The sequence below is a fragment of the Conger conger genome, chromosome 14, assembly GCF_963514075.1.
Source record: "Conger conger chromosome 14, fConCon1.1, whole genome shotgun sequence".
NCBI classification, from domain to species: Eukaryota; Metazoa; Chordata; class Actinopteri; order Anguilliformes; family Congridae; genus Conger; species Conger conger.
In genome coordinates this window covers 16,146,261-16,174,021 of record NC_083773.1, presented here as the reverse complement: position 1 = coordinate 16,174,021, position 27,761 = coordinate 16,146,261, and the positions used below count along the sequence as shown (strand labels likewise).

Below are 27,761 nucleotides of genomic sequence, written 5' to 3'. Positions count from 1 at the left end.
TGTGCAATGTTGACAGTATATTCTTGGATTAGCCTATAAATTGGAGGAATAGGCAAAATAAATGAATTATGATTGTGCATATTTCTAAAGGTAATCTAAGTGTATTCTGTTGATATTAGAATGCCTCCATTTGTGATTTAGCTTTTGAAATTAGTTTAGCCTACTTCATCTCAGAAAGTCTCTGATTTACGAGCGGTTTATGATCCTTCACGGTTGCACAAGGTCTGTAGCAACTCCACGCTCCATTGTAGCGAGCGCCACTCACTCATACAACCCACTACTGACCCGGGTAGCGAACGCCTCTTCGGAAACCCGGATAATGAGGGGCTCTAGTCGTCCCAAAAGCACACAGAACCTCGACAGGACTGGTAAGAAACCTCAGCTTTAACTTTAGTTTTGGTTAGTTGTCATTTTGAGCACAGAAAATGGAATGCAGTTCAAGCCGATTTGCTGCACAGCTACTGGTATGTGCAAGACGGAAGAAGTAAACAGAGCTGTGCACGTAGCCAATGTGTCTTCAACCTCTGTGATATATATCGGTAAGAACGTGCATGGTACTCGGGATGGGGAACATCGTGACTCATGTATGAAAAAAAATGTATGCATTTTATTTGCATTCAATCGGAATTGCTTTCATGGGCCGTGTCAAGATAGCGTGGTTAGCTTGGGTTGACATCGTAACAGCTGTTGGACAACATTTTCCCATGCAAAAAACGTCATTCCAAATGTAAACAATCGCTTCAATCGTTAACTGTTCTGGTACCAAATAAACTGCTATCTCCGTGGCCAACAGTGTTTCAAAAATACTCTTGTTTACATTGAAACTAGCTAGCGTGGTTTGGTGTGTATAGCTTTCTCTGCGTTATTTGCTAGCTAGATTTGCTTCTCCATTTCCAATGACAGAGGCAAACTTCAGTGCAGTAACGTTGGCCTTTTCGAGTAGTTTTTTTTATTATTATTATCTGTACCACTTATGATGGCGGTCTAGTTAGCTTGCTACAAAAAGTTAGCCAACGTTACATATCTTAGAGATGACAGTCGCAGCCTGTTGAGAGATGGATATGGTGTAATGTTGAACTGGAGCAGTTTACGGGGTCGCATGTTGTTTTGAAAGAAATAGTTTTATCTCAAATGGCAGTTTGAAAATATGATATGATCACTTGGTTGCGAAGTGTAACGTTATAGAGATTACCAGAGAAGTCTAATCACCGTTTAGGCTGCGTTAGTTAACTGCAGTGTGGACAGCTTTACGTAGTTACATTTTCTGTATAATATTGCGGATAGCCCGTTGAAGCTCCAATTGGTATAACTAATTGACTATGTAGTTTTATTCGCCCAGAATGTTGAACGGGCCGCCTAAATAAAGTTGCCTATGTTCTACATTAATGTGCAATCGTGTGTATTGTAGCTACGCATTCTCGGACATCAGGAACTGTACACTGTGCAGCAGTGTCTGTCTGGAAAGGTGACTATTTGGATTCTGTTGCTGCGTTTTTTGCTTTCCACTAGCGTTCTGTTTCCTGTTCCGACTGTGATGTGGGGTCGATGTGAATGTGTGTTCACGGTGTCTTCAGCAGTCTTCAGACTTAATTTCAGCATTTTATGACCGTAGAAATCCAGCCGAAGGTGTAGCTACTACACTTGCAGCTTTCTTGCAGGTGGCTCTATTTTCAAAGTCATTGCTTGAATGGTGTCATCTATTAATATGGGTTGGAATGGGGGCATTATGGCAGGTTGTTTGCAAGTTTAGAATCCTGGGTTCGTATTATATCTGGTACACCCCGCCTTGTGGGGTGTCTATTTGTTCCATTAGAGGATACAGTGTGGTGATAAATAGAAAAATGGGTTGCATAGTTGTGAAAATATGTGATTACATTCAGTAGCTAAATCACTATAGGAGAGGGTGTTATATGTTGCAGTGATAAACTTCTTAAGGATAATTCTAGCTATAACGCGTCACTTGGCTCAGTCTGTTGTCTGTTCTCTTACTTGTCCTTGATTCACACCTCACCTTTCTGATTTCAGTCATCATGCTACCAGTGTGTAAACAAGCAGCCTGAACACCAGCATGACACAGAAGGCCTGAAACAAGATGCCCTTCAACACATTATTTCACACATTTCCCTGTTAAATATTTGACAACAGGTTTTTGTCTTTGCTCTTATGGTCTACATGTACCATTGAATTGTATATTATATCAGTGAGTTGCAACTTCTTGGCTTTTTGTGCTCTTATAACTACTATTCTCTGTACAGGAGTATGACAGTGAAACTATTTATTATAAATATTAATTATTATTATATATATATATTATATTATATTATTATTATTATTATTATTATTATTATTATTATTATTATTATAAAGATATTACTTGATAATAAATGTATATTATGTAGATTGCTAAGCTGAGAGTAACTCATTAATAAGAGTACACCCTTTGTGCTCTCACAGACAAAGGCTGTAAGGTATTTCTGTGGAAGCGACTGAAGGCATGAACAGGTTAGAACAAGCATACAGTATCCCTCAACTCTGAATGCATCCCACAGTGCACTCAGGTTTATTACTGGTGATAGTATTAGAACACACCACTGTATATTGTATGAAAAAGCAGGTTTGACCTCTCCTGGAGCAAGCAGAGACTACCACTGCCTTACAAAGCAATGTAAATAAGCTGATATCTTATATCTGTGCATTTTTACAGTTTAGATCTATTGAACAACATGCTCGCTCTCAAAATTGTGGTACTCCTCAAAACCCCTGCATGAATAGCTACTACATTAGGGCAGATTTTTTCACTTGCTATGCCCCTTTGAAACGGAATCAACTACAGGTTACCCTCGATTAGGGAATAGGCTAGTATTTGTTTGTTCCATTTCGTGGTATTTTAATGTATATTTGTTGAACTCAGCTGGGTGCCATTGTAAAAGAGAGCTTTGCTCAGCTGGCCTCTCCCTGTTCAAATAAAGGTTCTTTTTTAAAATAGCAACGTGTACTCGTATAGGCCTGTCTCATTCTGGTACTGGTACTGGGAGCATGTATTTCATAGAAAGTGAGAGGGAGAGCCAAGGCTAGGTTGAGTTCATCCCATGTCCTCCATGTCAAACAATTTTGATATACAGATCCGAAAGTCCATACTTGTGTTTCTCAAGAGAGGAGCCATAAAGAGATTAATATTCACAGTTTACACGTTTTGGTGGCAATACTAAGACAACATTTGTACTGTAGGCATCCAGGTAAAGTTCACTGCCAGGAGAGTATATTTAATTTCAGAGCTTTATGCCGAAGGGATATTTTTCCACAAATTTCCCTTATACTGGCATGGGATGGTTTATATCGTTTTATATCATGGCTACAACTAAAATGCATGAAGGACGTAAAAATATAATGATGTTTTAAGAACTTTTTAAAGATAAGATTCATGTTTCATGGTTTGCCTTTCATGGTTCCATGTCTCACAGAGGCATAGTCTATTTTAGATCTTGGACTCCAGCCAGCAATGTTCCACTGGTGTGTATTTGGGCTGTCCTGGGTGTACGTGATGAAATGCTGTACACCGCCGCAGTGTATTTCCTCTTCTCAAATGTTTGCCACCTTAAGCCCCAGCCTACATGGAAATCTGAGGTCAACTTCCTGCCTTTGACCTGTTATATGTGCTGCTGTCTGCTGGGTGCATCAGGTGCTAAAGCTGCTGAAACATTTCCAAGTCCACTTCCCCATTCTTTCCCAGGTTATTATATTAGGGTTGAGATAGACTGTGATGATACATTGATGCTAGACTGTAACCAACCAGCTCAATTTGTTCAGATGACTAGTTAGAACAAATCATTGTCACTGACTTAGGTTTGACACCATTGAGTCCATATGGCACAGTCTGTCTGAACCATATTTTCTCATTCTAATTCTGTCCACTGCATTGGCCCATTGTTGCCTGTTGTCAGTGCAGTGTTACCTGCAGGCTGGAGTATTGAGTGTCTCAAAAGAAAGGCACATGTTGAAAAGAATAGGGGTGCGTCGAAACATTTCTATTGGTTGATAATTCGGTCAGTTACACCTGCTATCCAATCCAAGCATTCATCAGAACAATAGGCATATCTAAAGCATTTTGTGTGCATATCGAAACCATACATCTCAGAAACAATGCTATCACAGAGAATGGCTACACTCATACCAAACAAATGCTGTTTAGACAGACAAACCTCCAGCTACCTGTAACTTTAGTTCATTGTTAACCGTGCTTGTAGTGATAAAAAGTAAGTTCTGGTACTCATATGATCAAAATGTAGTGCCAATATGCTGTACCAGTCCGTTCTGACCACCGTCACTCTTTTGGGGTTTTCCACTTTATCACAACTGGATCATTTTACACTGAGAAATGCACTACTTTGCACTGTGGAACAATGTGAAAATAAATAGTTTGTATGATTGCTTAATAAACCATTATGTGGGCGTGGCCACCTGTTTCCATCGAGTCAGCTAAGACAGTCTGTCATCGAGCAGACAGCTGACACACTTTTGTTTACTGTAATAAGCGGCTAATCCTGTTTCAGCCGCCTTCTGTCTTTCTGAAAGCCCATCTTCTTCCTTTTCCCAGGAAGAAGAAAATGAAATTAGTATTTATTAGAGGAAATTTAATGGACCAAAAAGGTTTCACCATCTCTCACTCGGGTGTTTATTATGGTTAATGTACAGCTGAAGGTCACAGTTACCACAGTTGTCTATACAGGATCTCCCACAATCCTGAATGTCGGAGCAACAGGCCCTAACCAAATGGTGGCATTTCTAAATTGAAACTAGCATTTCCAGATCATATATTTGCAAGATATGACTTAGGCAGGTTCTGGCTCATTTATTTAGGTGACGCCACCTGTCTGAAATGCTTGCAGTTCTGTGGTCCTGTGGTATTCCTTTGCATGATGGCAAAGCTCTGACATGTTTACTCTGTCCAAGAGGGATTCCTCTAAGCAGTGTCTAGTCAAAACAGATAAAGTGGCACCCACATCTCTGTTTAAGCTCTTAAAAACAGTACATTGTTCCATTGGTGGTGGTAATGGCTAATGGTAATGGAGTTTCAGCTTTTTAACAGTGAATTGTAACAGTCTTCCTCAAAACAAACAGCTACTTTCATCAGTATTGATGAAACTGTATTTCAGACATATTCATCTGAGGTGGTCAAAGGGGTGCATCAGAATCATCATTACATATTTAAGCAGGATCTGAAATATTAAGTTGTCTTAGTAACTTAGTAACACTTTTTTTTTGTATTTGCTTGCTTAGGCTTTAGCTTTGGAAATGTACAGTGCCATTAATTTTGTGTAACCTTGCTAATGAGAACAGATAAAACAGGTGTGTAGAATATATTTGCAGCTGAAATATCAAATAAATATCAATGTGCGCAATATCATGCACAATGCATTTCTCATTTGTGCAAGTAGTTTGGTTATAGCCAATCTGGTGACAAAAATATGTTACTGTAGGCTGCAATGCATTGAGTTACACTTTGCATTGTCGGAAAGATTACCACGGGAGATGATTCAAACGTAATGTAACTGAGCGTTTTAACTTAGGCAGTAATAATAACAACTTGCAACACACAAGTGAGTGAGGAGAGACTGTCAAACCTTTACTGTCTGTAATTAATTCCGTAAAACAACAGACAGTGCCAAAATCGTAGAGGAATATACTTAGAGACGGAACACCCCAAGATGCTAAAATATATTTAGTACACTGATATTCTCTGTAAACTACATATAGCCTAAAGTCCGTAATAATTTAATAATGGGACTGGTTACAAGAATAAGACATGCCAGCTGATTATGACAGCTGTGCTGTAAAATTCAACAAAATATTGAGGTCTTTCTATGCTTCAGTTCAAAATGGGAACGGCTCTGTTCAGTTGTATGGCACTGACAGCGTAAAATTTCTATAAATTGCTAACAATTATTTTATAAGCTAAAATTAGCCTAATATTATATTTCCTTTTGGTGATGGTGAGTTAGTGAACTGTTCTTTTGCTTTTAGTTGCAGCAGGCAATTTTAGGCTGCGTGAAGAATTTTTTTTCTCAGTGACATTATTTTTCTCACCTTCCCATTGCTTTCCAATGAATACATTTGTTTCTAAACTACAAATAAACTTTCCATATCTACATTACTTTAGCAAGTTAGCTGTGGTACAAGCGAGATAATACCCTATGAACAAGTCAGTTATGAGGAAATAACTGCCCTTCAGGGTAGTAAACTTATCGGGCCGTTATTTCCTAATAACCAACTTGTTCATAGGGTATTATCCCTTGCTTAATTAACAACTGCATTTACCTTATTGAACACAGCCAGACTTGATTGCAGCCAGCCCTGTTGAATCAGGTATGATGTTCTCTGGACAGATCAGTCAAAAGTGGAACTTGGAACAAATACAGCATTTCAAAGTAAGAACATCATACCATCAGTCAAATATGCTGGTGTGCTTGGCTGCATTGGGACCCGGGTAACTTGCCATTATGGAAGGAACCATGAATTCTGCTCTTAAGGAGAATGTGTGGCCATCTGTCCGTGAGCTGAAGCAGAAGCGTTATTGGATTATACAGCAAGACAATAATCCTGACCACAAAAACAAGTCCTCATCTGAATGGCTGAAAATGTACAATATGTTTTGGAGTGGCCGAGTCAATGTCCTGTCTTGAACCCAATGAAGATGAAATGACCAGTTCATGCTCGAAAACCTACCAATTTGTCTGAATTAAAGCAGTTTTGCAAAGAAGAGTGGACTAAAATTGCTCAACAGCAATGTGAAAGACTGATATCAAATTATAGATTATAAAATTATACAAATTATAAATAATTTTTTAATGGTTGCAGTTATTGCTGCTAAAGGTGGTGAAACAGGTTATTAAGTTCAGGTGGCAATTGCTTTTTCATATGGGTGTTTGATAACTTTATTTTTCATTTAATAAATTAAAGTGTTTTATGTTTACTTGAGTTCCCTTTGTCAAATAATACATTTGTCTAAAGATCTTAAACCATGTGTGTTGTGGGATTTTCTGAAGTTCACATGAAGCATCAGATGATACCTTGAGGAAAATTATGAAAATGCATGAAGATGATAACAGTGACAACCCCCTGTTTGTTATGTGTGATGTTACATGGGGGTTGTTGATATGACATGATTGTCGTGTATTTTCAAAATAAGAGTAACTAAAAAGACACATATTTCTTCAAACAATGTCGTTTGCATTTTCTAACCATACTATCAACTACCACAATCCAGGTGTAGAATGTGAATACTTGGGAATATTAGCATATGTTAGTCCAGGAACTGCTTTACTATAATTATTGTCGATTTACTATCAGCAAAATTATTTTTGCATCTCCTCGAAATCAGATAATGACTTCGCATAAAGTGCCACGCAGTGTTGGAAAGTGGAATGACGCTGGATTCTTTTTAAAAGCAAGCCACCAGACTTTCACTCTCCCGTGAAATAAAAGGTCCTTAAAATGTGGACTTAAGTTTGAACAAAGGGGCTTAAATTGCTGTCAAACTACGTGGAACGTGTAATGTCTAGAGAAACGTACATACTGTACCTGTTCTTTCAACAAACCACAGCTCACACTGTTTTCCCTGAAAGGCAACATGAAAAAACTATTTTATCTGATAAAGGGAAACTGTATTTGTATATTTTTGAGTATGTGTTCTTAATTTTCCCTCTTAAAACCCACTGGCATATGAATGTGTTCATTAAATATCTATTAACGTTACATGTCGCCATGGATAAGTAGGCGATTAGAAAAGACGGACCACAGTACGTTAGGCATATACTGCAACATACGATAAGGTGCGTCGTTTCGCTACATTACGGTAACTTATATACGTAGCTTGCGTCTGGATATTCCTCCCAAAGAATTCTATTCGGTCGGTCGGTGGGTGGTAGCTAGCTAGCCGTTTATTCTTTTAAAAAAAAAAGGATTTGTGCTAATGGTGCGGTAACCACGATGACTTCCTTGGGAGACTACGGAAAGCATCCAACGTTGGCGGCCCCACGAGAGCTCACTCAAAACCCGCTAAAGAAAATATGGATGCCTTGCAAAAATGGCCTTCCAGAAAATAATATTTCTCAAAGAAAGGGTAAGTGGAGTAGCCTACCATGAACATTAGGCTCGTCACCAATTGCTTGCACACACTCCGGATACCCAAATGTTGGGGAATGCATAATGTTAGCTAGTTGTATTTGGCTATTCGATTAGAGTTTTAATTGCATGTAATGTTATACTAGCTAACGTTGCATGAATCTTTTAACTGTACGTTACTTGACTTTCTATAGCTAGCGCTAGCTAACATAACAAACGTTAATTGACTAGCGTGTTCGCTAGGACCGATGTAGTTACATGGGTAGTTGACTTGGCTTGATCGCCACCACTTGATTGGAAAATGATGTGACATTCTGCATATGTAGCTAGCTTTCACAAAATATTTACACAATGAGATTTTTAATAAATAATCATCATTAATGTGGATATAATAACTAAGTGGGTAAAGGCAAATAATAGAACAGTCTGGTAAGTTCAAAAAAATACATTACTTTACTAAACTACTGTAAACCTGTAAAACCAGGAAATGACAACACTCGTACAGTATTACGATATCCAAAATCTAAGAGGATATCTAGTTTCATATCACGATATCGATATAATATCGATATATTGCCCAGCCCTAAATGAATGTTCCTTGTGGCTGTTGATGCACACAGTACACCCTACTAGCCCAAAATACACAACAGCATCCATGTGTCAGATTAATGCTTGATGTAGCCTACCTACTTCGACATCAGCTGACTAGCCGACTAGCCGACACGGCTGTCGTGGACTGGCGTTTTTTGAGTGAGTAGCTAGCTATAATGTTGCTAAGCTTGAGTCCGCAGAAGTGGCGACCACCGCTGCATTTTGTTAGATTACTGGCTCTATTGGAACTACATGCTACTGATTTTATGAATAATCCATCGCCAAATGTTGAAATGGGCCTTCGCAGGTGGCGCAGTCTTCGCATCTGCAAGCACTTGTTTGCCAGTAGTTTAGCTACATAGGCTACATTAACATATGTCTATTTACAAAGCGCTATTACTGCTGCTGCAAAAGCAGATGTGCTGTGTAGCACAGATTCCTAAATGTCTTTCCCTTCTGGTTACAGTAGCCATACTCATGAAATGGGATTAAACATTCCTGAGATTGGTGCAAATGTTTTTTAGAGAAGAATGTTCTAGACGCCACCGTAAGAAAAAGGGCTTGTGTTTTCAACACGCACCAGATGAAGGCCTTCCTTCTCTAAAGCATTCTTTGTCAAGTAGGCATTATACATAACAGCACTAAACTCCAAGTAGGATGTTCCCTTCTAATTCCTTGACTTTAGGTTGTTAATATTGCAGGCACTGTCGGGCCTTTACTTCCATTACATTACATTGCATTATTGGCATTTGGCAGACGCTCTTATCCAGAGCGACGTACAGTTGATTAGACTGAGCAGGAGACAATCCTCCCCTGGAGCAATGCAGGGTTAAGGGCCTTGCTCAAGGGCCCAACAGCTGTGTGGATCTTATTGTGGCTACACCGGGATTAGAACTACCGACCTTGAGTGTCCCAGTCATTTACCTTAACCACTACGCTATAGGCCACCCGTGCTGTTCCGTGCTGTTTGCGATGCACTCTGTTCATTATGGAGTCCTACTTAATTTGACTTGTGGAGAGATGCTTGCATCAAACCAGCACTTGCAAAAAAAGCAAATAACAAATGGTTCAGTATACGCTGTCCCTCAGAGCAGTCTTAATGGCCACTGCAGAAGGTTTTGCCTCTGATATCTGGTCTAGAGTATTGCATCAATGGATTAAAGGGGATTGGGGAAGGGGTGAGTGAGAGATAGATTTCCTTTCGAGGGGGAGGGCAGGTTTTTAACAGTTAAATATGTGGGGTAAGGACTGGGTAGTGTAACTTCCAAGCCACAAGTGACCTTGGCTGAAGTGGTCTGGCAGAGTTGGGCTGCTTTGTTTTGGACAATTTCTTGTTCCAGCAGAGGAATATCAATGATTTATGACCCAGTCTGTACAAGCAGCAGATGCTTGTCCTTTCACCCAGTTTTAGCCCTGCTTTGCCTTGATTATTAACAGGAAGGAGTAAATGAGCATGGCTTTACTGAAGGTGACGTGTCTGGTCTGCTTGTTTTACAGTAGTATATAATGTAACAGTGCATGTAAAATATTGATTGCATCCATAGAGGGGGGGGGGGCTGACAGAGGGTGAGTGAGAGAAAGACACTGACTGACTGACTCGCTCACACAGTTGGAGAAGTATTTGTGTTGAACAAACAGGCGTGGCAGGTTCATGGAGAAGTGTGCATGTTTGGTTTCAGGACTGCATTTAACCATCACACACTTCTCAGGGAAGGCTCTTTGTCACCATGCAAGCCTGTATGTCATTTTATATCTTACTGCAATAATTTTCTCTCTTTGCAGTGTGTATGACCAACTGCCCCACGCTCATTGTAACAGTGGGCCTCCCTGCCAGAGGAAAGACCTACATCTCCAAGAAGCTGACCCGCTATCTGAACTGGATTGGCGTGCCCACCAAAGGTAGCGTACACTTTGAGCTGGGTGAGACAGGACATTAGGTCTTGGCAGACCACAGCACACACTTGGGAGTTGCTTTTGCTCTGCCTAAGGACTTCTGTGGGTTTTTAGGTTTAACTGTTCGTCCCTGTGTGCTTCCAACTGGTCAGTAAAAAGGCCATGGGAATCCTGTGGTAAAATCTCTATCTGCTGTTTCATGTCAAACCAGACTTGATATGCTTGCTGTTTTCATAAAAAGATTTTTCATACACCATTCTTTCTCCCCTCGCTTCTCCCTCAGAGTTCAATGTGGGCCAGTACCGACGAGAGTGTCTCAAGATCTACAAGTCCTTTGAGTTCTTCCGTCCAGACAATGAAGAAGGCCTGAAGATCCGCAAGTAAGAGTTTGTTGGGCAGCCGTGCATTTTGCTTAATTTAAGAAAAACTCAGCAGACAGCAGAAATGGAGAGATTTCTCAGCAGACAATAATGCAAGCACCCCAAACACGATATATGCCATATCGTGCTTGATAAACTTACCCTTAATCTTTGGCCTTCAATATTTAACCATCGTCTTGTGTGTTGTCTGTGCCAGGCAGTGTGCGTTGGCAGCACTGAACGATGTCCGGCAGTACCTTGGAGAAGAGGGAGGGCAGGTGGCGGTGAGCCCAGGGCATTAACATCATGCCTTTACATGAACGCAGCCTTTTGAAGCAGATGTGTTACCATGTTTGGGTGATATTAATGCCTATTTTTCCCTTTCTGCATCAGGTGTTCGATGCCACAAACACTACAAGGGAGAGGAGAGAGACCATCTTAAGGTTTGCAGAACAGAATGGCTATAAGGTATGTCAACCGGTGGATGTGCTTAAACCATCTTTTCTGTGTACAAGTGAGAATGCGTCTCTCCCTTTGTGCAGGTGTAAAGTGATTGTTTTATTCTCAGGTGTTTTTTGTAGAGTCTGTGTGTGAAGACCCCGATGTCATCGCAGAGAACATTGTGGTATGTGCGATTCATCTTATTGCAGAACAACAGGGAATAATATAATGGTCTATAAATTTAGATAAAACCAAGCATTTTTCCCCACCTCATCACTCATTTGCAGCCAGTGGATGAGGTCTCTCTGGTCTGCATGCCTCAAAGTAATGGAACATGTTGCATTGATGGGATATAACTATTAAAATAAGATTCTCTTCCATATTTTGGTGGGAAAAACCAAGGCCTGTCTACAATTAACTCATTTTCTGTCCTTTGACCTGCAAGTAAACAAAAAGTGTTCCAGTTTTTCTTTAAAAACTCTGGTGGGTTAGTGTTGGTGATTGAACTCTGTGTTTGTGAATGACAAACTCTAGGACTCTTTATTTTAACTATTTGGGGATTTCTTTGAGCCTGACTGTTTTATTCTTCGTCCTGTTTCTTCAGCAAGTGAAGCTTGGAAGCCCAGACTATACGGACTGCAACACTGAGGAGGCAGTAGAGGACTTCATGAAGAGGATAAAGTGCTATGAAAACTCATACCAGACACTGGATGAGGTCTTGGATAGGTGAGTACGCTCCTCTGGTTACCAACAACTGCTTGTTTGCTATGTCAGTCACCTTTGAGATAGCCATTTGTTTCAAATGTTGGCTCTTCAGTGTTTGACATTTTAAAATGGAAAGACGGCAGTTATCGGCTCTCCGGGCCTGTGGTCTGATGATTTACACTGTACTACACCATGCCTCTGGCATTCATGCAGATTTAGATTTTCAGGTGGAACCAGAATTTTTTGTTCTGCTCTTGAATACTCATTTGATCAAAATAGACCTTTTCCTGCTTAAGGGGTTGAAAAGTGACTTCAGAAACAGTTTCAGCAGTTGGCTCATGGTAGAGTGCAGATGCAACTAGAGTAAGGAAGTAGAGGACAGAAGGAGGTAGCAGTATGGAACCATAACGTTTTGGTCTTTTGGGTCCCCCACCTCTCCCTTTGCAGAGAGCTGTCCTACATCAAGATCATGGATGTGGGCCGGCGGTACCTGGTGAACCGGGTCCTGGACCACATCCAGAGCCGCATCGTGTACTACCTGATGAATATCCACATCACGCCCCGCTCCATCTACCTGTGCCGGCACGGCGAGAGCGATCTCAATGTCAGGGGCCAGATCGGCGGTGATTCTGGGCTGTCTGTACGTGGCAGAGAGGTGTGTTCCTCTCTGTAGAGGGGGCTTTAACCTGTATAGTGTATTCAGCACTGAGCAAGTACTGTAATCGATGGTGCTACAAATGCCATTCTTTTACTAGTCATTATTGAAATGTGTATGTGAACATCTTGGATTGGATTAGTACATGCATTTACTGAGACATACTTGGATGTTCTGGAGTTAATATGAAGAGAACATGTTGAATGGCTAGATCTAGTGAGAATTTGATTTATATAGAAAAAAATATTTAAAGCCCTTTTCAGCATTTGGTTTAATTGGTTATGGCTGGGTCCTTTCTCTCCCTGGTAATGTGAGCTCAAAATTGATCTTGCTTCCCCCCCCACACACACACATCCATGTGTTTCCTCAGTTTGCAAAGTATTTGGGGAAGTTCATCCAGGACCAGAACATCCCAGATCTGAAGGTGTGGACCAGCCAGATGAAGAGGACCATCCAGACGGCCGAGGGACTGGGGGTGCCTTATGAGCAGTGGAAGGCCCTCAACGAGATTGATGCAGTGAGAGCCTGACTGTCCTCTTGCCCACGTTTGTGTGTGAATGTCTGTTTTTCTGTGTTAACACAATCACTCTTTGTCTCCAGGGTGTGTGTGAGGAGATGAGGTACGAGGAGATTCAGGACCACTTCCCTCTGGAGTTCGCCCTGCGGGATCAGGACAAGTACCGCTACCGCTACCCCAAGGGGGAGGTGAGTGTGCTGCAGCGTTTCGGTTATGGCTGTGTCTACCATGCACTGTAGCTGCGGTACACTGAAACTAAGTGAAGATGTATTTACAAATGGGTTTTATTGTGAGCAAGTTCAGCTGTTGCAGTAGGTCAACAACTATTTTTACAGGTGTCGTTTTTGGGCGTCTCTCCAGAATGTTCCCATTGAGCGCAGGTGATTTTGGTGATGGATATTTTATGTTCTTCGTATCTGTATATTTGTCCATATCAGTTTTGTTCCTCAGATCAGAATTACACTGCTCGACTAGCCTACAGTCCACATTATTGCAGGCACCGCCACTTCTGTGGGAACATGCACAGCTCTTCACTTACCAAGTTGTTCACCATTTTAGTGATACCAGTTTAACTTGAAGCCATATTACGCAAAGAAACTGGGTATGTTAAGCTTCCTTCATAGTACACCTCCCAGGTGTAATTGTTTGCTTAGCATGTGAGGCAGGAACTTCTATCCTGTTTGGTTTGTCGGTGGCTGACCGCATACATATATGCAGTTCTCAGCGCAGGGCTGAGTGTGGCAACTCTGGGCCCACCAGCACTTCTGGGGTCATTACCCAGTGTTTAGAATTGGTGGGATGGGCCATTAACTGCCTTGGCCTGTGGGATCCCTTGTCCTCCCTGTAATGAGAGAAGACTCCCTGATGGCAGATTCTTTCTCTTCTCTTCCTGCTGCTGCTCCAGAGTCAAGCTTAGGTTTCAGTGGCAGGATTCGGCTGCGGTTGCTGTGGCTATAGAGGTGTGGGTGCTAGGTAACAGCCTGCTGGATTGAAACGGGATTAATGGACTTTTTTGGCAGGGAGTGTGTGTGCTGCCTGTGTGTGCAGTGGCTGTTGTCTTTCTTTTCTGTGACAAGAAAGGCGAGAAGGACTGTGGCAGGTGTGTGTGTGTGAGAGAGAGAGTGAGAGTGAGTGAGAGAGTGAGTGAGTGAGTGAGTGAGAGAGTGAGAGAGAGAGTGAGAGAGAGAGTGAGAGAGAGAGTGAGAGAGTGAGAGAGAGAGTGAGAGAGAGTGAGAGAGAGAGAGAGAGAGAGAGAGTGAGAGAGAGAGTGAGAGAGAGTGTGAGAGAGAGCGTGAGAGAGAGCGTAAATCCCCCATGTGTTCCTTTAGTCTTATGAGGACCTGGTACAGAGGCTGGAGCCGGTCATCATGGAACTGGAGAGGCAGGAGAACGTGCTGGTCATCTGTCACCAGGCTGTGATGCGCTGCCTTCTAGCCTACTTCCTGGACAAGTCCGCAGGTTGGTCCCTGTGTGTCGCATCATCCCTCCTGCCAGCTTTTCCACCCCCCTGTCCCATCCCATACAAGTGATCAGTCTCACTTTCCCTTTTTTCCCCTCCATCATAGCCTGCAGTGGTAACTTGCTGTACCTAATCCCCTCCTGTGTATGCTGTGTGGATGCCTAAAGTGTACATAGTTTAATTCTCCATTTAATCCTGCCTGATTGCCCTCACTGAAAAGCTACTTGCTGAAAGGGGGTTTTAACCATTCTGGTCATTATGGCCTCTGTATTGCCTATATCCCTCCCAAATCTGCCTGGGTGGGTGTGTATCCCATGTGTTGTTCTGCTAATGTCAATGAGCTTATATGCCTGTGGCTTCTTGGTTGGTCCATTAATGTGTCTGTTTTTTCCAAACAGGGGAGCTGCCTTACTTGAAATGCTCTTTGCACACGGTACTAAAACTCACGCCAGTGGCTTATGGTAAGTGTTGATTTTGACTTAAATGAATTGACTGAAGGCCATTTAATTTATTTTTTGTGGACTGCCATATCTCATTCAGGATTTTCTAATGTAATACCATGTCACTGTGCATACAGGATGTGAATAGTGGTTTAAGGGCATTATGTAAGCTCTTATTCTACCATATGTCTCTTTGGGTAAAAGCATCTGCTAAATGAATGTCATGTCATGGGAGAGACTGTTTGCTGCTGCCTCATTGCTGTGTCTTGCAAACGCCGCGATATGTGCCAAATAATGTTCTGATGTTCAGCAGAATCCAATGTCTTGTTTTTGTGCTTCTTCTGGTGGCTTCATTTAAAGTACCAGTCTTACGAGTTTAGATATTCCTAAAAACTTGAGGTGTTTTGCTATGGGTTCACAAACCACAACATGACTGTAAAGCGAGTAGGAAGAATTACTTCTGTTTGAAAGTCGCTCACCTCTAAGCAGTGCATGTGCAAAGCTGCCCTGTAGTGGTTCGTGAATGAAGAGCATTTGTACACTCAGCTTCTGCATGCTGTGATTTTTGTATGGTCAGTGTCACAGTGGGCCCCAGCATAACTCCGTACCTTTATCCCTGTGTCAGCATTTTGGGGCGGCCTGTAGTGTAGTGGTTAAGGTAAATGACTGGGACATGCAAGGTCGGTGGTTCTAATCCCGGTGTAGCCACAATAAGATCCGCACAGCCCTTGAGCAAGGCCCTTAACCCTGCATTGCTCCAGGGGAGGATTGTCTCCTGCTTAGTCTAATCAACTGTACGTCGCTCTGGATAAGATGCGAATAATGTAATGTAATTTGTACAGTAACTTTGTACCTTTATCCTGTATCAGCGTTTGTACAGTAACTCTGTACCTTTATCCCCCTGTCAGCATTTGTACTGTAACTCTGTAGCTTTATCCTGTGTCAGCATTTGTACTGCAACTCTGTAGCTTTATCCTGTGTCAGCGTTTGTACAGTAACTCTGTACCTTTATCCCCATGGCAACAGGCTGCAAGGTGGAGTCCATCTCCCTGAACGTGGAAGCGGTGAACACCCACAGAGAAAAACCAGAGGTATGTTCTGACATGGTCACATGCATAGAGCTCTGATTGGCTGGGCTCCGTTGTGTAGCTGTGTGTAGAGGGATCCCAGGCAGCAGTGCCACAAGGAACGTTCTCTGGATTGCATTGCATGATTGGAAATGGTGTTCAGAGGATGGAGATTACACATCATGACGTGGATTTCAAATGCAATGCAGCTTGCAGGAATGATGTGGAGCTAGTCCTTGAAATTGTCATATATTCAAGATTGTGTTGTGTAGCAGCTGTTTGCTGGGGGCAAGGTTGTTCATGGAGAATATATTGAGGTGTCTGATTGTTCTATAGATCAAGGTATGTTTTTTTTCTCTTCCTTGCCTTTCACTAGAAGAGGTTAGTTTCTGGCGTATTAGTGTATTTTGTTGAGTTTTGGTTATAATCTGGGACATTTTCTGCACTGCCACTCAAATTACTCTAATCATGGCCCAATGTTCATGAAGCATCTTGTGCTGATCTAGGAGTGGGACAATATGAAAAATTCATGATTATCCTGGCTAAAATTGTCTTCGTATAGGTTAAATATGTTGAAAATCTTTAAAGTACGAAAACATACTGCAATGGAATCATTTCACCAGCAGTCAGCTAAAGCTATAATAACCAAGCCAACATTAAAAAGACCAAAGGTTCTTGGGAAGCAATATCTTGCCGTGTATCTATAGCAGCTACCAATGTTTACAGAAATATACCATTGGGTGCAGAAAGTAATTTAGGAAGTCCTTTAGCAAGATGTAATCTACAGTTTTAAAATTCAGAAAATCAAAAGTGGGCAAAAAAGCAAGAAAAACCTGCAAAATATGTTCATACTGAGTGAACTCCAAAAACTTAGGTATACATTATTTCATTGACCACCTAGAAAGGTAAGCTATGATATCTTTCCCCATTGAATGAAAATATCTTACAAGTTGACTTTACCTTGCATTAATCGTATGGAATTTGGTGATAATCATGGAGATGAGTAATCCATATTGATGCATTGCTTTCTTTTCGAGGCAACCATTTTGAGGCAATTAACGGTGGCTAATGAATGCCCTTTGCAGCAGGTTTGAAAGGCCCGTGTCAGTGTTTGTGAACCATGCTGTCATTGTGTTGTGTTGCTCTTGCCTGGAGGTGATTCCCTGTGTTGTTCTTGTCGTTGAACAGAATGTAGATGTGACCCGCTTGGCAGAGGAGGCTCTGCTCACAGTGCCAGCCCATCAGTGAGGGAGACAGTCGGTCTCTTGTCATTTACACGTCTCATTCGTAAATAAGACACAGTTCAGGGATTCTCAGAAAACTGTGGTTATTAGTATGGAAAGTTACTATATAATGGAGATATGAATGCCACTGAATATGCTGTTTAGTATTTTAACTTGAATGGCAATTTTAAGTGCAATGAGACTGAGAGGGTAAGTGAGAGCTCAAGTCTACAGTTAAATACACTACAAAATCAGTTATAAAATGTCAATTTTTGTCTACATGTTCATTACGAAGGTTTAGGTTTTTATTTTTAATTAAAAACTGCTTATTTCTGTGTATTTAGTAGCTCATGGTTCAGTGTGTTGTATCTGTGAAGGGTGACCGAAACAGTGTAGTCTACCTCATAATATTTTGTTATAAGAGTTTGTTTTTAAGGTTACAATCAAATGTTTACAGCAGAGAGTAGCAAAGAAAATAGGAGGTTGGTGGGGGGCATAATGGAGTGGAATTTGGATGTTGAATGAAACTTGAATATCTTGCTTTTTTTATGTGTATTTTTTCTTTTCTTTTTTTTATACATTATTTTTTTAACCCCCCTAGGTAATGGAACCTGGTGATTGTGTTGCATGTTACAGTGCTGTAAAACGTTCTGCTCCAACCACTGCTACTGATTCAGGAGAGTGCAGACAACCACGTGCTGTATGTAATGCCAGCCACCTCTTATTGAGTTGTCTAGTGGGGCTAGATTGTGCAGGCACCACTGGCACAATCTGGATTATAAACCAGGTTATGGGGCCATTCCATGCACTAGAATAGTGCGGATTAGCCTTCCAGTGGCCCCTGTGCAGTTGTAATCCTGCCCAAATCAGACGGACATGCTGTGAACAAATTATTTATTTTTCTTTTTGGAATACCTCCACAGTATGGGGAAAATGTTTCCATGATGTCTTGAATGAATGAGAGGCTTTGCTTGCATAATATCTGTTCCCTGTGCTGCATTGTTACTAACAATCAGAATATTAATTTTGCGTGTCCATGTCTTTTTTTTTTCCATTGTATATTTTTTGTTTCTGTGGTCCATGGTACATGTATTTGTCATGATGGTGGTATTGATGTACTGCAGGTCAGATAAACAATAAACCTGTGAAATGTGTCCTGTGTGCTCCCCCTCCCCCTCTTTCTGCTGCCTTCAGATGAAGCTTCTGGTTTTTTTTTGCCACAAATTTGTTTTAGTTGCTGGCCTGATTATGGTGAGCTCAGATTATGTTGTTTTATAGCTATTGATTTCCTGCATTGCAGCAGTGCACAGTCACTTCTGAAACAAAACATGCAACCTCCCACATTCCTCCAGTCTGGCAATAACTTGACTTTTGGTTTTGCACTAGTTAATGTGAATTGATGAATAATTGAGTCAGTTAAAGCATATTTCCACTGGCATTTGTCACTTATGCCTGGAATCCTGTCAGAAATGCGGTGAGCTGGGAATGTTGTGCGTGCAGCCCTCATATATTAATCTGGGAGGTTGAAGCCATAATGTTCTGGGTCATAACTGGCCAGGCTAGGGATCAGATGCTGTTCTCCTCTGAACTAGATCACACATATTCCAATGTGGAGGAGGGTAAGGGTAAGTCCAGGCAACACACTCCCCTGACGTCACCACACGTGCTTCTCTGCGGGACAGTACTGCAGATGTATCTAGGGTGAACACATGTCCTGTTTTTCCTGGGACAGCACCATAATTGAGCCCTTTTTCAAAATCTCGATTTGACTGATTTCTTCTGACTGCAATTATCATTGCTGAAGGTCCTCTTGTGTTATGTACACAGTACTCCAGGGAATATGGCCACCCTAGATGTATCCCTTCTACTGTACATCACAACATTAAATATATAAAACCATATATAAAGCTATGAAACTTGATATAGAGAGGTTCTGCCTATAAGCACTGACTTTTGAGCGACGCTTTTGTCAAAATCCAGCTTTTGGCACCTTGTAGTGGTGATATTTCGGCTAGGACTGACGACATTTTCCTGAGAGTAGGCCTACTCTTTTCAGAAAAGGCACTCCCATCACACCATTTTGCTCTCCAGATCTTATTTGGATCCTTTGCATTTCCATACCCTAATTCAGTTGGTAGTATGTGCATTGCTGCCAGCAGTATGTGTTATCTATATAAAATCTTGTTTCACGTCTTTTTCAAGATAAGGAACATGGACAGGCCTCCTTCAGGGTCTGATGGCTCAGCCACACTGCATGCACAGTTAATCACCATGGAAACCCATTTTACAGACTGACCAAGCTCACCAACAGAACTGCATAATTATGATTATTATGTACCAATGGAACTCTCTCTCGTACTAATTTCTTTGCCATGGTCTCCAGTTTGAACATTTTCTGTGTGTTGCCGTTGTCTGACATTCTAGTAAATTAGAAGAGATATGCATTTTTCTTTTAAGTACAGTGTTTTGTTCTCCTAGTTCTTGCCACATTTTCATACCTTCGTTATAATTAGTGTTGTTTTTTTGTAGATGGGCTCTACGAGGAGCCTGCTGGAGATGCGATAGATCCACCTCTATTGATTGGCTGTCATGACATTACGAAACCTGTCCACAGTTTCTCATATTTTTTCCAAACTGTCTCTGTCTTCCAGAATGTTAATATACATCGCACTACAGAGGATGCCTTGCAGACAGTCCCGCCTCACCTCTGACCCTTGACCTCTGCCAGCTGTTGGAGCTCTTGTGCTCCCTCTCAGGGACCGTCAATACTCCCATGATTGGGAAAACACCCCCGTCCCCCCTCCCATCCACACCCTTCACCTGATCTGGCAGATCCAGGGTAGGGACATCTTTTTCCTTCTTTCCTGTCCAAAGAGTGGTAACCTCCTGTAGCCTTGGTTACACTGTCAATTATTGGTCAAATCTTGACTGGACAACAGTGTATTTTTGTACACTGGGTTCTGAAAAGGAGGAAGAATTCTGGGTTAAGAACAAGCTGGGAGGGGAATCTAAGCCACTCTGGGTTTAAACCTCTTTTGTGTTTTGTGTGAATGTGTGACGATTTTTGGACCACCAGTTTTTCCCAAGTCACACAAAAACAGGACCCAAGCACTTCAGTCAATCTGAGCGCAACTTCCTAGAAACATAAGCGGTACCTTCATGAACGGACACTCTCGTACGTTTATGGGAATTCTTGTCATGTTCTGTTTGCACTGAAATGGCTATTCTGTTGTATTATGACCTTTTAGAAGGCTTGTAGAAGGTAACTGATGCACATTAATATATTTCTGAATTAAGTCGATGTGACTCCTGTGATTATCTGTGGTTCACAAGCCCTTAATGTCCTTTCTGGAGGAGAAAGCAGGGGCAGAAGTTTTATGAAGTGAGAAACTTGCTGCTCTGTGAAAACTGCTGAAGGAAATGTTTTGACTTCCTGCTGAATGGGCCTTCTATCATTTGTGGATTTTTTAAATGCAACTATAGTTATATTTGTCTGCACTTACTGTTCATTCTAAAATATTTAAGGTTTAAGTGATTTGGGATGAAGACAGTTATCACAATTTATTTGTTGAAAAACATTTGTTGTCAGTAGAGATCAGTGGGAAATAAGATTGCTGCTTGAAATCTCGAGACAATTGAAGTGACGCCAGACTAGCTCTGATGGAGTTGTTGATTTCATCAGGCAGAGTCATTGCTACTGTTTACCAAATGTATCATCTAGAGTGAGCTAAACATGATCTACAGTGACATTCACACACTACTCTGTTAAACTCATTTGTAAATGATTAGTAAATACAGTATCATTGGAAAACAAGTCACAAGGTTTCATAAGTGTATCCTTTTGGCCATTGTGGTACTTCTAGGAAATCCTAATAGGAAATTCCTTTTTATTCTAAGTGTTTATTATATAAAAAAGTGAAGAGCAAAATGTCTATCAGATTGGTGTGTTGTGAGTAGATTAGCAATTTCTTGATTTGTAACTCACGGACCACCTAGCTATCAACTTCTTAATTGCAGAACAGTTGTCTGGTATTTTCCCCAATAATGCACCATTGCTGTAGCACCAGTTTAAAACCTGTTGGAATCTCTTGTTGTAAAGCTGTAAAAAAAAAAAAAAAACCCAAAAAATGTGTTTTTGTGTTACCACATGAGTTTTTTCTTTTTTTCCCCCTTTCCTTTTTTTTGGGGGGGGGGGGGGGGGTGGCGGCAATTGTGTGGTCTGTGAATTTGTGTCATAATAAAGCTATCTCCTTCACTTCTTGGGCTGTGCATAGAATTCAAGTCCTACAGTACTGAATTACACTTTAAAAGGAAGGAAATTATGCAGTATGTTGTTTATATAAGCATGGTGAGTGACCACAGCTCTCCTCAGCAGACTAGAAGTGCATCTGCTCGCCCTTCCTCACAAAGTGTGCTGCCCTCTCAATGAATAACACAGGCTGTGCCATGTCGCACAGCTGGGGATGGGGAGTGATCGGTTAAAAAAAATGCTGCGTTGAGCAAATCCTAAGGAAATGCTAAAGACATTTTTATCCCAGTCAGTACTTTCAGCCCCAGGACAGTGGGTGGAAAGCATTAAAAAAGCTAGAACAGTGGCATTCTTTTTTCCATTTAGCCAGATGTTTGGCCATCCCATTTGATACAGTATTACCTTTTTCTTGTTTTTATATAATTGAAACGTTCTAGGAGCAGCTGGTATAAATTGGTAAAAATAGTCTAAGGTACTTATAAGCAGTTTCAGACATCCAACACCAACCACAAACAACTGTTAGTATGCATATACTCAAACATACATAACCTATTTTCTAACCAGCCGTTCTTGATGATTGACACCCTGCAATAACTCGTCTACACTGAGAAAACTTATAAAAGCTAAACAATCAATATCAGTAGGTTATTCAATCCCCCAATTAGAACATGGTGAGACATTCCAATTCATAAAGTAGGTAACAAGCATTGCAACTTGTAATTAGGGGGTTGTCTGTGTGAGTTTGGCAGGCCTTAGGATAATCCATTTCCTCTGGGGCCAGTGATCAACAGGCACAGACAGAGGTGAAAAGTGTTGCGTAGATCAGTTTTCCTTTTAGCTGACTACAAGCTCTAAGTGAAGACTTGAAGATGGAAGATGGAAAGAACATGTTCCTGCTCTAATCCAGCACGTATGCATATTTTACGTGTAACATGACCATATTTTAATGGCCTGGCTCTTCAGACTCTTAGGAAGTTTCATAATAAGGGCAGCAATGCCAGAGATCCATGGCTTGTGGTGGACATTGCTAGTGTAGCATGCAAATAAATTAAATTATACTTTGCACTAAACATTAACTGCTCCAGCTATGTGGAAAAGTATATACATCATCCTCATTTCTGCACACTGCATAAAAATAACAATGAATACAAACCAGCACAATTGGGGTTTATTGTCCTTGTAATCACAGTCATCATTATTGTGGTTTCTTGCCACTCAGGTTGCATATGCTTTTTGTGTGAAATACAAGTGTACCACTACCCACTGTTCTTCATGATGTTAAGAACAACATGATGTTTAAAGTCCACTGTAACAAAGGACCCATGTAATACAGATATAAAAAAAGAAAATTTTCAATTGTTAGAACAAAATTCTCAAATGGTTTATTCCCTGTTCTCATGAATATTAATTTGGTTAACTATAAGGACCAGCCCTGATACTAGTTTTGTTCTGAAAAGGCAGAAAGTGAGGCTGAGAATATTATGTACAAACATCATTATTCATAAATACAGGGAACTCAGAGGGCCACACTCCCTTGACGTTTGGTCGCTTTTCTGCGGTTCTCCTTGCTGATTGGCTGTCCACTTATGCTTCCCCTTCCTGCTCTGGCCTCTAAGCTCCTCCCCGCCGCTCCGGAAACCATGGTGATAGCCATATGAAGTGATCAGCATGAGGAATGATGGGTACCTTCTCAAAACTGCAAAAGAGAAATGCAGGAAAATAAAATTTTAAGTATGATTTTGCCATTTTAGGTACGGTTTTGCTTCTTGAGTCCAGCGTTTCCCCTACATGAAGACAATGACAGCACCACTGCTGAACATGATGCTGCAACATTACCTTATTCTTGCTGGTTTATGCACTGGAAAGCTTGCTGACCTGATGTTATACGTCACTTCACACAGGAGAAACATGGTTCTTGTTAATAGATCGATTCTAATGAAATTCTGGGTGATTAAAGTCAAGCCATTAAATCAACTTGTAACTGGCTATGCATGAGTGTTAGTGGCTTGCCATGTTCACTATCCCAACTCAGCCGTACCAAGTGGCACACTCAGAGTGCTGGATGACTGGCTTTTGGAAGGTTCAGAATGAGCGGAGGCTCCATTCGGCTATAGTAATGAGTCAGTGCTGTGTGTGTGCGCAACACTGACCATGTGCCGCTGCTGGAAAACAATCCTAGGGGAAGACTAGGATATTAAGACTAGGATATTGCTATGCACACTTGCAAAACATAAGCCAAACTGCACCTCTCAGAATAGAAATGTGCAATTCTGTTTTTAAACATGGTGTCATCAGCTCTAACCACTGATTGTGTCGTACAGGTTTAATTGCCGATTACACAGGCTGTAACAAAATGACCTTCAGGTACAAAGATAATATGTAAACTCACGTTCTTAAGAAACTCCTCGGCAACAATGCGAGCGCGGGCGTTGACGGACAGTTTCATCTCACTGATCTCCTTGTCAATCTCCTCCATGAAGTGGATGACAAAGTCCACCAGCTTGTGTTTGTACATCTGCTCCGTGTGGAAGTTGGTGATGAGGAAGCTGATGTCATAACCCTAGCATGGAGAAGTCAGGTCAGTAAAATCTGTCCCATCCAATCCCAACAGTTAGTGCACTCATTTTCATCTCCCATTCTACAATCCCCCCCCCCCACCTTTGCCTCCTGCTTTCACCGTTCAAAAACACCATCTACAGAACAGCACAATATGTACTGCTCCTTCCTCTCCGGTTTCTGCCTCAAGCACATTAGTCTGTCAAATCAATAAATCTATTTATTTTCTGTTGCAAGTGGATCTCTGCCCCACTGGTCAGAGCCAACTTCACATACAGAACCCATGAACAATAGAAGCAAACACCACTCCCCAATAAGCTCACAAGATTTCCATTTTCATTAAAAAATGTAACTTCTGAAAGCAGTTCACTTATAATTATCTGCTTACACAAGTACACAGCATAATGAAGTATTAAGTGTTATTAGACAAGTTTATAAGCATTTTTAAATCATGAAAAAACTGGTTTTAATGTTATGGCTGATCGGTGTATACAGGAAGGGGTGTGGACATGTGCGGTTACAAAATGGCAGTGTTGCAAGACCAGTAACTGAAAAGCTCTTCCCTCTATACTCCCCATCAGTCTTCTCTCACTCTCACTCACCTCCACAGGTTTCCTTCGCAGGATGAAGAAGTTCTCTGCTCTCATCATCATGAAGCGCATGAACTTGTGGCACAGGATCTTCTCAATCTCATCTGCCTGTGTAGACCAATCAGAGGACAGTCCTCACATCTACCATGTAAAACTCAATGTTCGGCTACAGCATCCAAGAACACAAAAAAAAAAAAAAAAAAAGCTCAAACCTTTACTGACAAATTCATAATTACTTGGCCACATCAACAATGGCATAAGCAGTGGTTATGTTTCAGCAGCTAGCCAAATCCTGACCTGAACCATGACAAAGATGACAGAATTGTGCAATTTTGGCACCACTTCATAAATTATGTCTGGTATGGTTCTCAGCAGTCTGTCGGTCAGTCATTTCAGTTTGTTCATTGGTCACAGTGCAGTATTATGCATCTGCCACGAGAGGGTGACAAAGCAATAACAACTATAACTAACTCAGCCAGGAACCATTTTCAATAGAGTCTCTGTCACAGGTCTAGCAGCAAGTTATTTATTAATTTCATGTTCAAATATTTATTTGTGATAGCAATAAAAAATGGCTGGACTACACATTTTGCTTGCTGTTATTACCAACTTAAATTCATTGTATATCTACTAACGTTGTCATGTGATAAATATTCTGGTTTATAAAAGTAAGATGTCGGCTACTGTAGTCTACCAAGACTTAACCAGGTAAAAGCTTTAATGTATCAGTTCCTGAAGTGACGTTATTAAAACTTGAACGCAGAAAGTCCTTGTAGGTTACATGTTGCATAGCTTAGAATATAGCCAATACTACATAACATTCAATGCAACTCCCTGCTTCCCAGTCTGTGAATGTTAGCACTGGATTGCTCATATTAAATCAATCCAACCAATCACAGCACCAGCTGATTTCACCAATTAGTTGCCTCCTCACTGGTTGGAATGAAAACCAGCATACTCTCAGCCCTCCATGGCACATGATTGGGTACTCCTGGTCTAGAGTGACTGGGTGGCACATGACCGTGCATAAAGGTGTGGAATCAGAAGCAGTGTCGCAAGAACCACCTAACTGACCTGCTTGACAGCGATGCTGACACGAACAGAGTTGATGGAGCCTTCGATCAAGACCTTCTCCTTCTCATTGCGGCTGATGATCACAGGCTGCAGCAACAGCTCCTTACTGCTCCTGGATGGAGAGAGGAGTGAGGGATTACACATGGCCAGTGACCACTCAAACTGACAGACTGGATCCTCTGTTAATGTAAAATGGAGAGAAGCGCATTAGTAATGGACAGCAAGTAAATGGGGATTGAGTGGACACTTGCACAGGCAAGTATACAAACGCATGCGCGCACAAACACGTTCACTCACCGGACCTCCACCTCTGGTTTGTTGTGCCGCTCTACCACCTGAGAGGAGAAGTTCTCCAGGCATAGGGCTGCCTGCAGAGTGGCACGCACAGCGTTCAGATACGGGCGAAGAGTAGCAGTCTGTAAGAGGAGCACACCAACAAACAGCTTTGGGGACAACTGGATAGATTAACCTTGATAGCAATGGGTAGAAACACCACAGTATGCTCCACCCAACAGTGTGTCAATTTTTTGCAGGCCTCAACCTGCTGATGGAATTCTTGGCTGCTTTAGCTGGTTACTTATACATAGCAATGGCAGAATTTATGCCCTTCGTGGCAATATAGTCAGGTCAGATGTGCATCCATTCAGTTAAAAAAGGATGATATTGCCAACCGTCCAGTAATTCATAATCTACGGTACTAAGTAGCCAAATAAAATAAGCTCCTGGATGGAATGTAATCCCTCTTAGCACAAAACGGGAACAATAAAAGATAGCCATCTAATGTTGCTGCTAGCTAGCTAATGTCAGCTCATTCCAAAATGAGGAAATAACTGTAACTAGCGAACTTAGCTACACAGCTGTGAACTAGCAAAAAACCGACGGGTTAACTTTAGCTAGCTAGCCATTCCAGTCAGCTAGCGTTGCCATCATTAGATTTCGTACACGATTCATGTGCCAGTCCAATGTTGGAGCAATACAACAACCTCGCAGAAGTGTCAAATTGGCTAAATAGACAAATTAACTACGTAAGTTCGCCACACATCTTACAACAATTTCAGACGAAAATAAGATTAGCTAGGTATTCACAAATAATAGATTATTAGCTAACTACCAATACCTAGACGAACCGGTTAGCTTTAGACTAACGCTGCATAGCGAAGTAGCTAGCCAGCTAACGTACAAGCTTCCAAAATATCAATGACACTGACAGAGCCAACGGCTAGCCAACAAGGTGCCATGGTTCCGTGGTCAAGTCAAATTAGCTAGTAATAGCTAGCTACAATTAAACACAGTGGGCCAACTTGCCGTTGGCTATCTAGCTAGCAAACTAAGTTACACATTGTCTTCAAAACACCTGAGCCTCATACCATGGTCAAGCGAGACAGGAAAGTTAGCCAAATATAGCTAGCGTTAGCCATCGGTCTGAAATTTGGGTGGAGATTGCTGCCGGCAAGGCGGCTTTATGCAAGTTAATAATCTCCATTACGTCGGTAAATCTAAACGGAAATATTACAACCATTCAATCACACTGACCGGGTAATTGTTCCATGCGCTTGTAACAAGTGTTGATAAATTCCATTTATCGGGAATATAAAGGCTCAGATACCTTACCATTTCTCTGTATCCGCAAGGGAAGAAGACGGAAATACACTCATCACGCCTGCGTACGACAACTCTTCAGTCCTCCCACCAAAGCCAAAGATGGCAATTTTTATGGGGTTACAAAGAACGCCCAGCTGACTGTTATTACTTGGCTGGGTCAGAGGTTTGTGTTAGTGTTTGTGTGAATGTGCAATACTTGTAGCAGTCGTTTTGCTTGAA

The 27,761-nt window shown here is 41.4% G+C and overlaps 2 protein-coding genes across 6 annotated transcripts; one reads left to right on the top strand and one right to left on the bottom strand.

Annotated features, from left to right (window-relative positions):
• Window positions 1-245: 245 nt before the first annotated feature.
• Window positions 246-21,636, top strand: pfkfb4a (6-phosphofructo-2-kinase/fructose-2,6-biphosphatase 4a). Of its 4 annotated transcripts, XM_061219436.1 has the most exons (15): window positions 7,735-8,119; window positions 10,495-10,611; window positions 10,889-10,985; window positions 11,182-11,248; window positions 11,358-11,432; window positions 11,533-11,589; window positions 12,010-12,131; window positions 12,558-12,765; window positions 13,136-13,282; window positions 13,366-13,470; window positions 14,611-14,740; window positions 15,140-15,202; window positions 16,208-16,272; window positions 17,437-18,171; window positions 20,123-21,636. In XM_061219436.1, exons 1-14 carry the CDS (start codon window positions 7,987-7,989, stop codon window positions 17,494-17,496), a joined length of 1,446 nt encoding a protein of 481 aa, XP_061075420.1. In that variant the 5' UTR covers window positions 7,735-7,986; the 3' UTR covers window positions 17,497-18,171; window positions 20,123-21,636. The 4 variants fall into 4 exon arrangements, with proteins under 4 accessions (XP_061075422.1, XP_061075420.1, XP_061075419.1 ...); XM_061219438.1 differs by lacking the exons at window positions 7,735-8,119; window positions 17,437-18,171 and adding an exon at window positions 246-368; XM_061219435.1 differs by lacking the exon at window positions 17,437-18,171 and having other exon boundaries at window positions 7,742-8,119.
• A 1,237-nt stretch (window positions 21,637-22,873) lies between these two features.
• On the bottom strand, window positions 22,874-27,694 carry LOC133110711 (actin-related protein 2/3 complex subunit 4). Of its 2 annotated transcripts, none has more exons than XM_061220980.1 (6): window positions 27,552-27,694; window positions 26,238-26,356; window positions 25,941-26,052; window positions 24,879-24,974; window positions 24,110-24,280; window positions 22,874-23,416 (listed from the first exon to the last, which is right to left on the bottom strand). In XM_061220980.1, the coding sequence occupies exons 1-6, from the start codon at window positions 27,552-27,554 to the stop codon at window positions 23,411-23,413; spliced, it is 507 nt and encodes a 168-aa protein (XP_061076964.1). In that variant the 5' UTR covers window positions 27,555-27,694; the 3' UTR covers window positions 22,874-23,410. The 2 variants fall into 2 exon arrangements, with proteins under 2 accessions (XP_061076964.1, XP_061076963.1); XM_061220979.1 differs by having other exon boundaries at window positions 27,474-27,569.
• Between the last annotated feature and the right edge of the window lie 67 nt (window positions 27,695-27,761).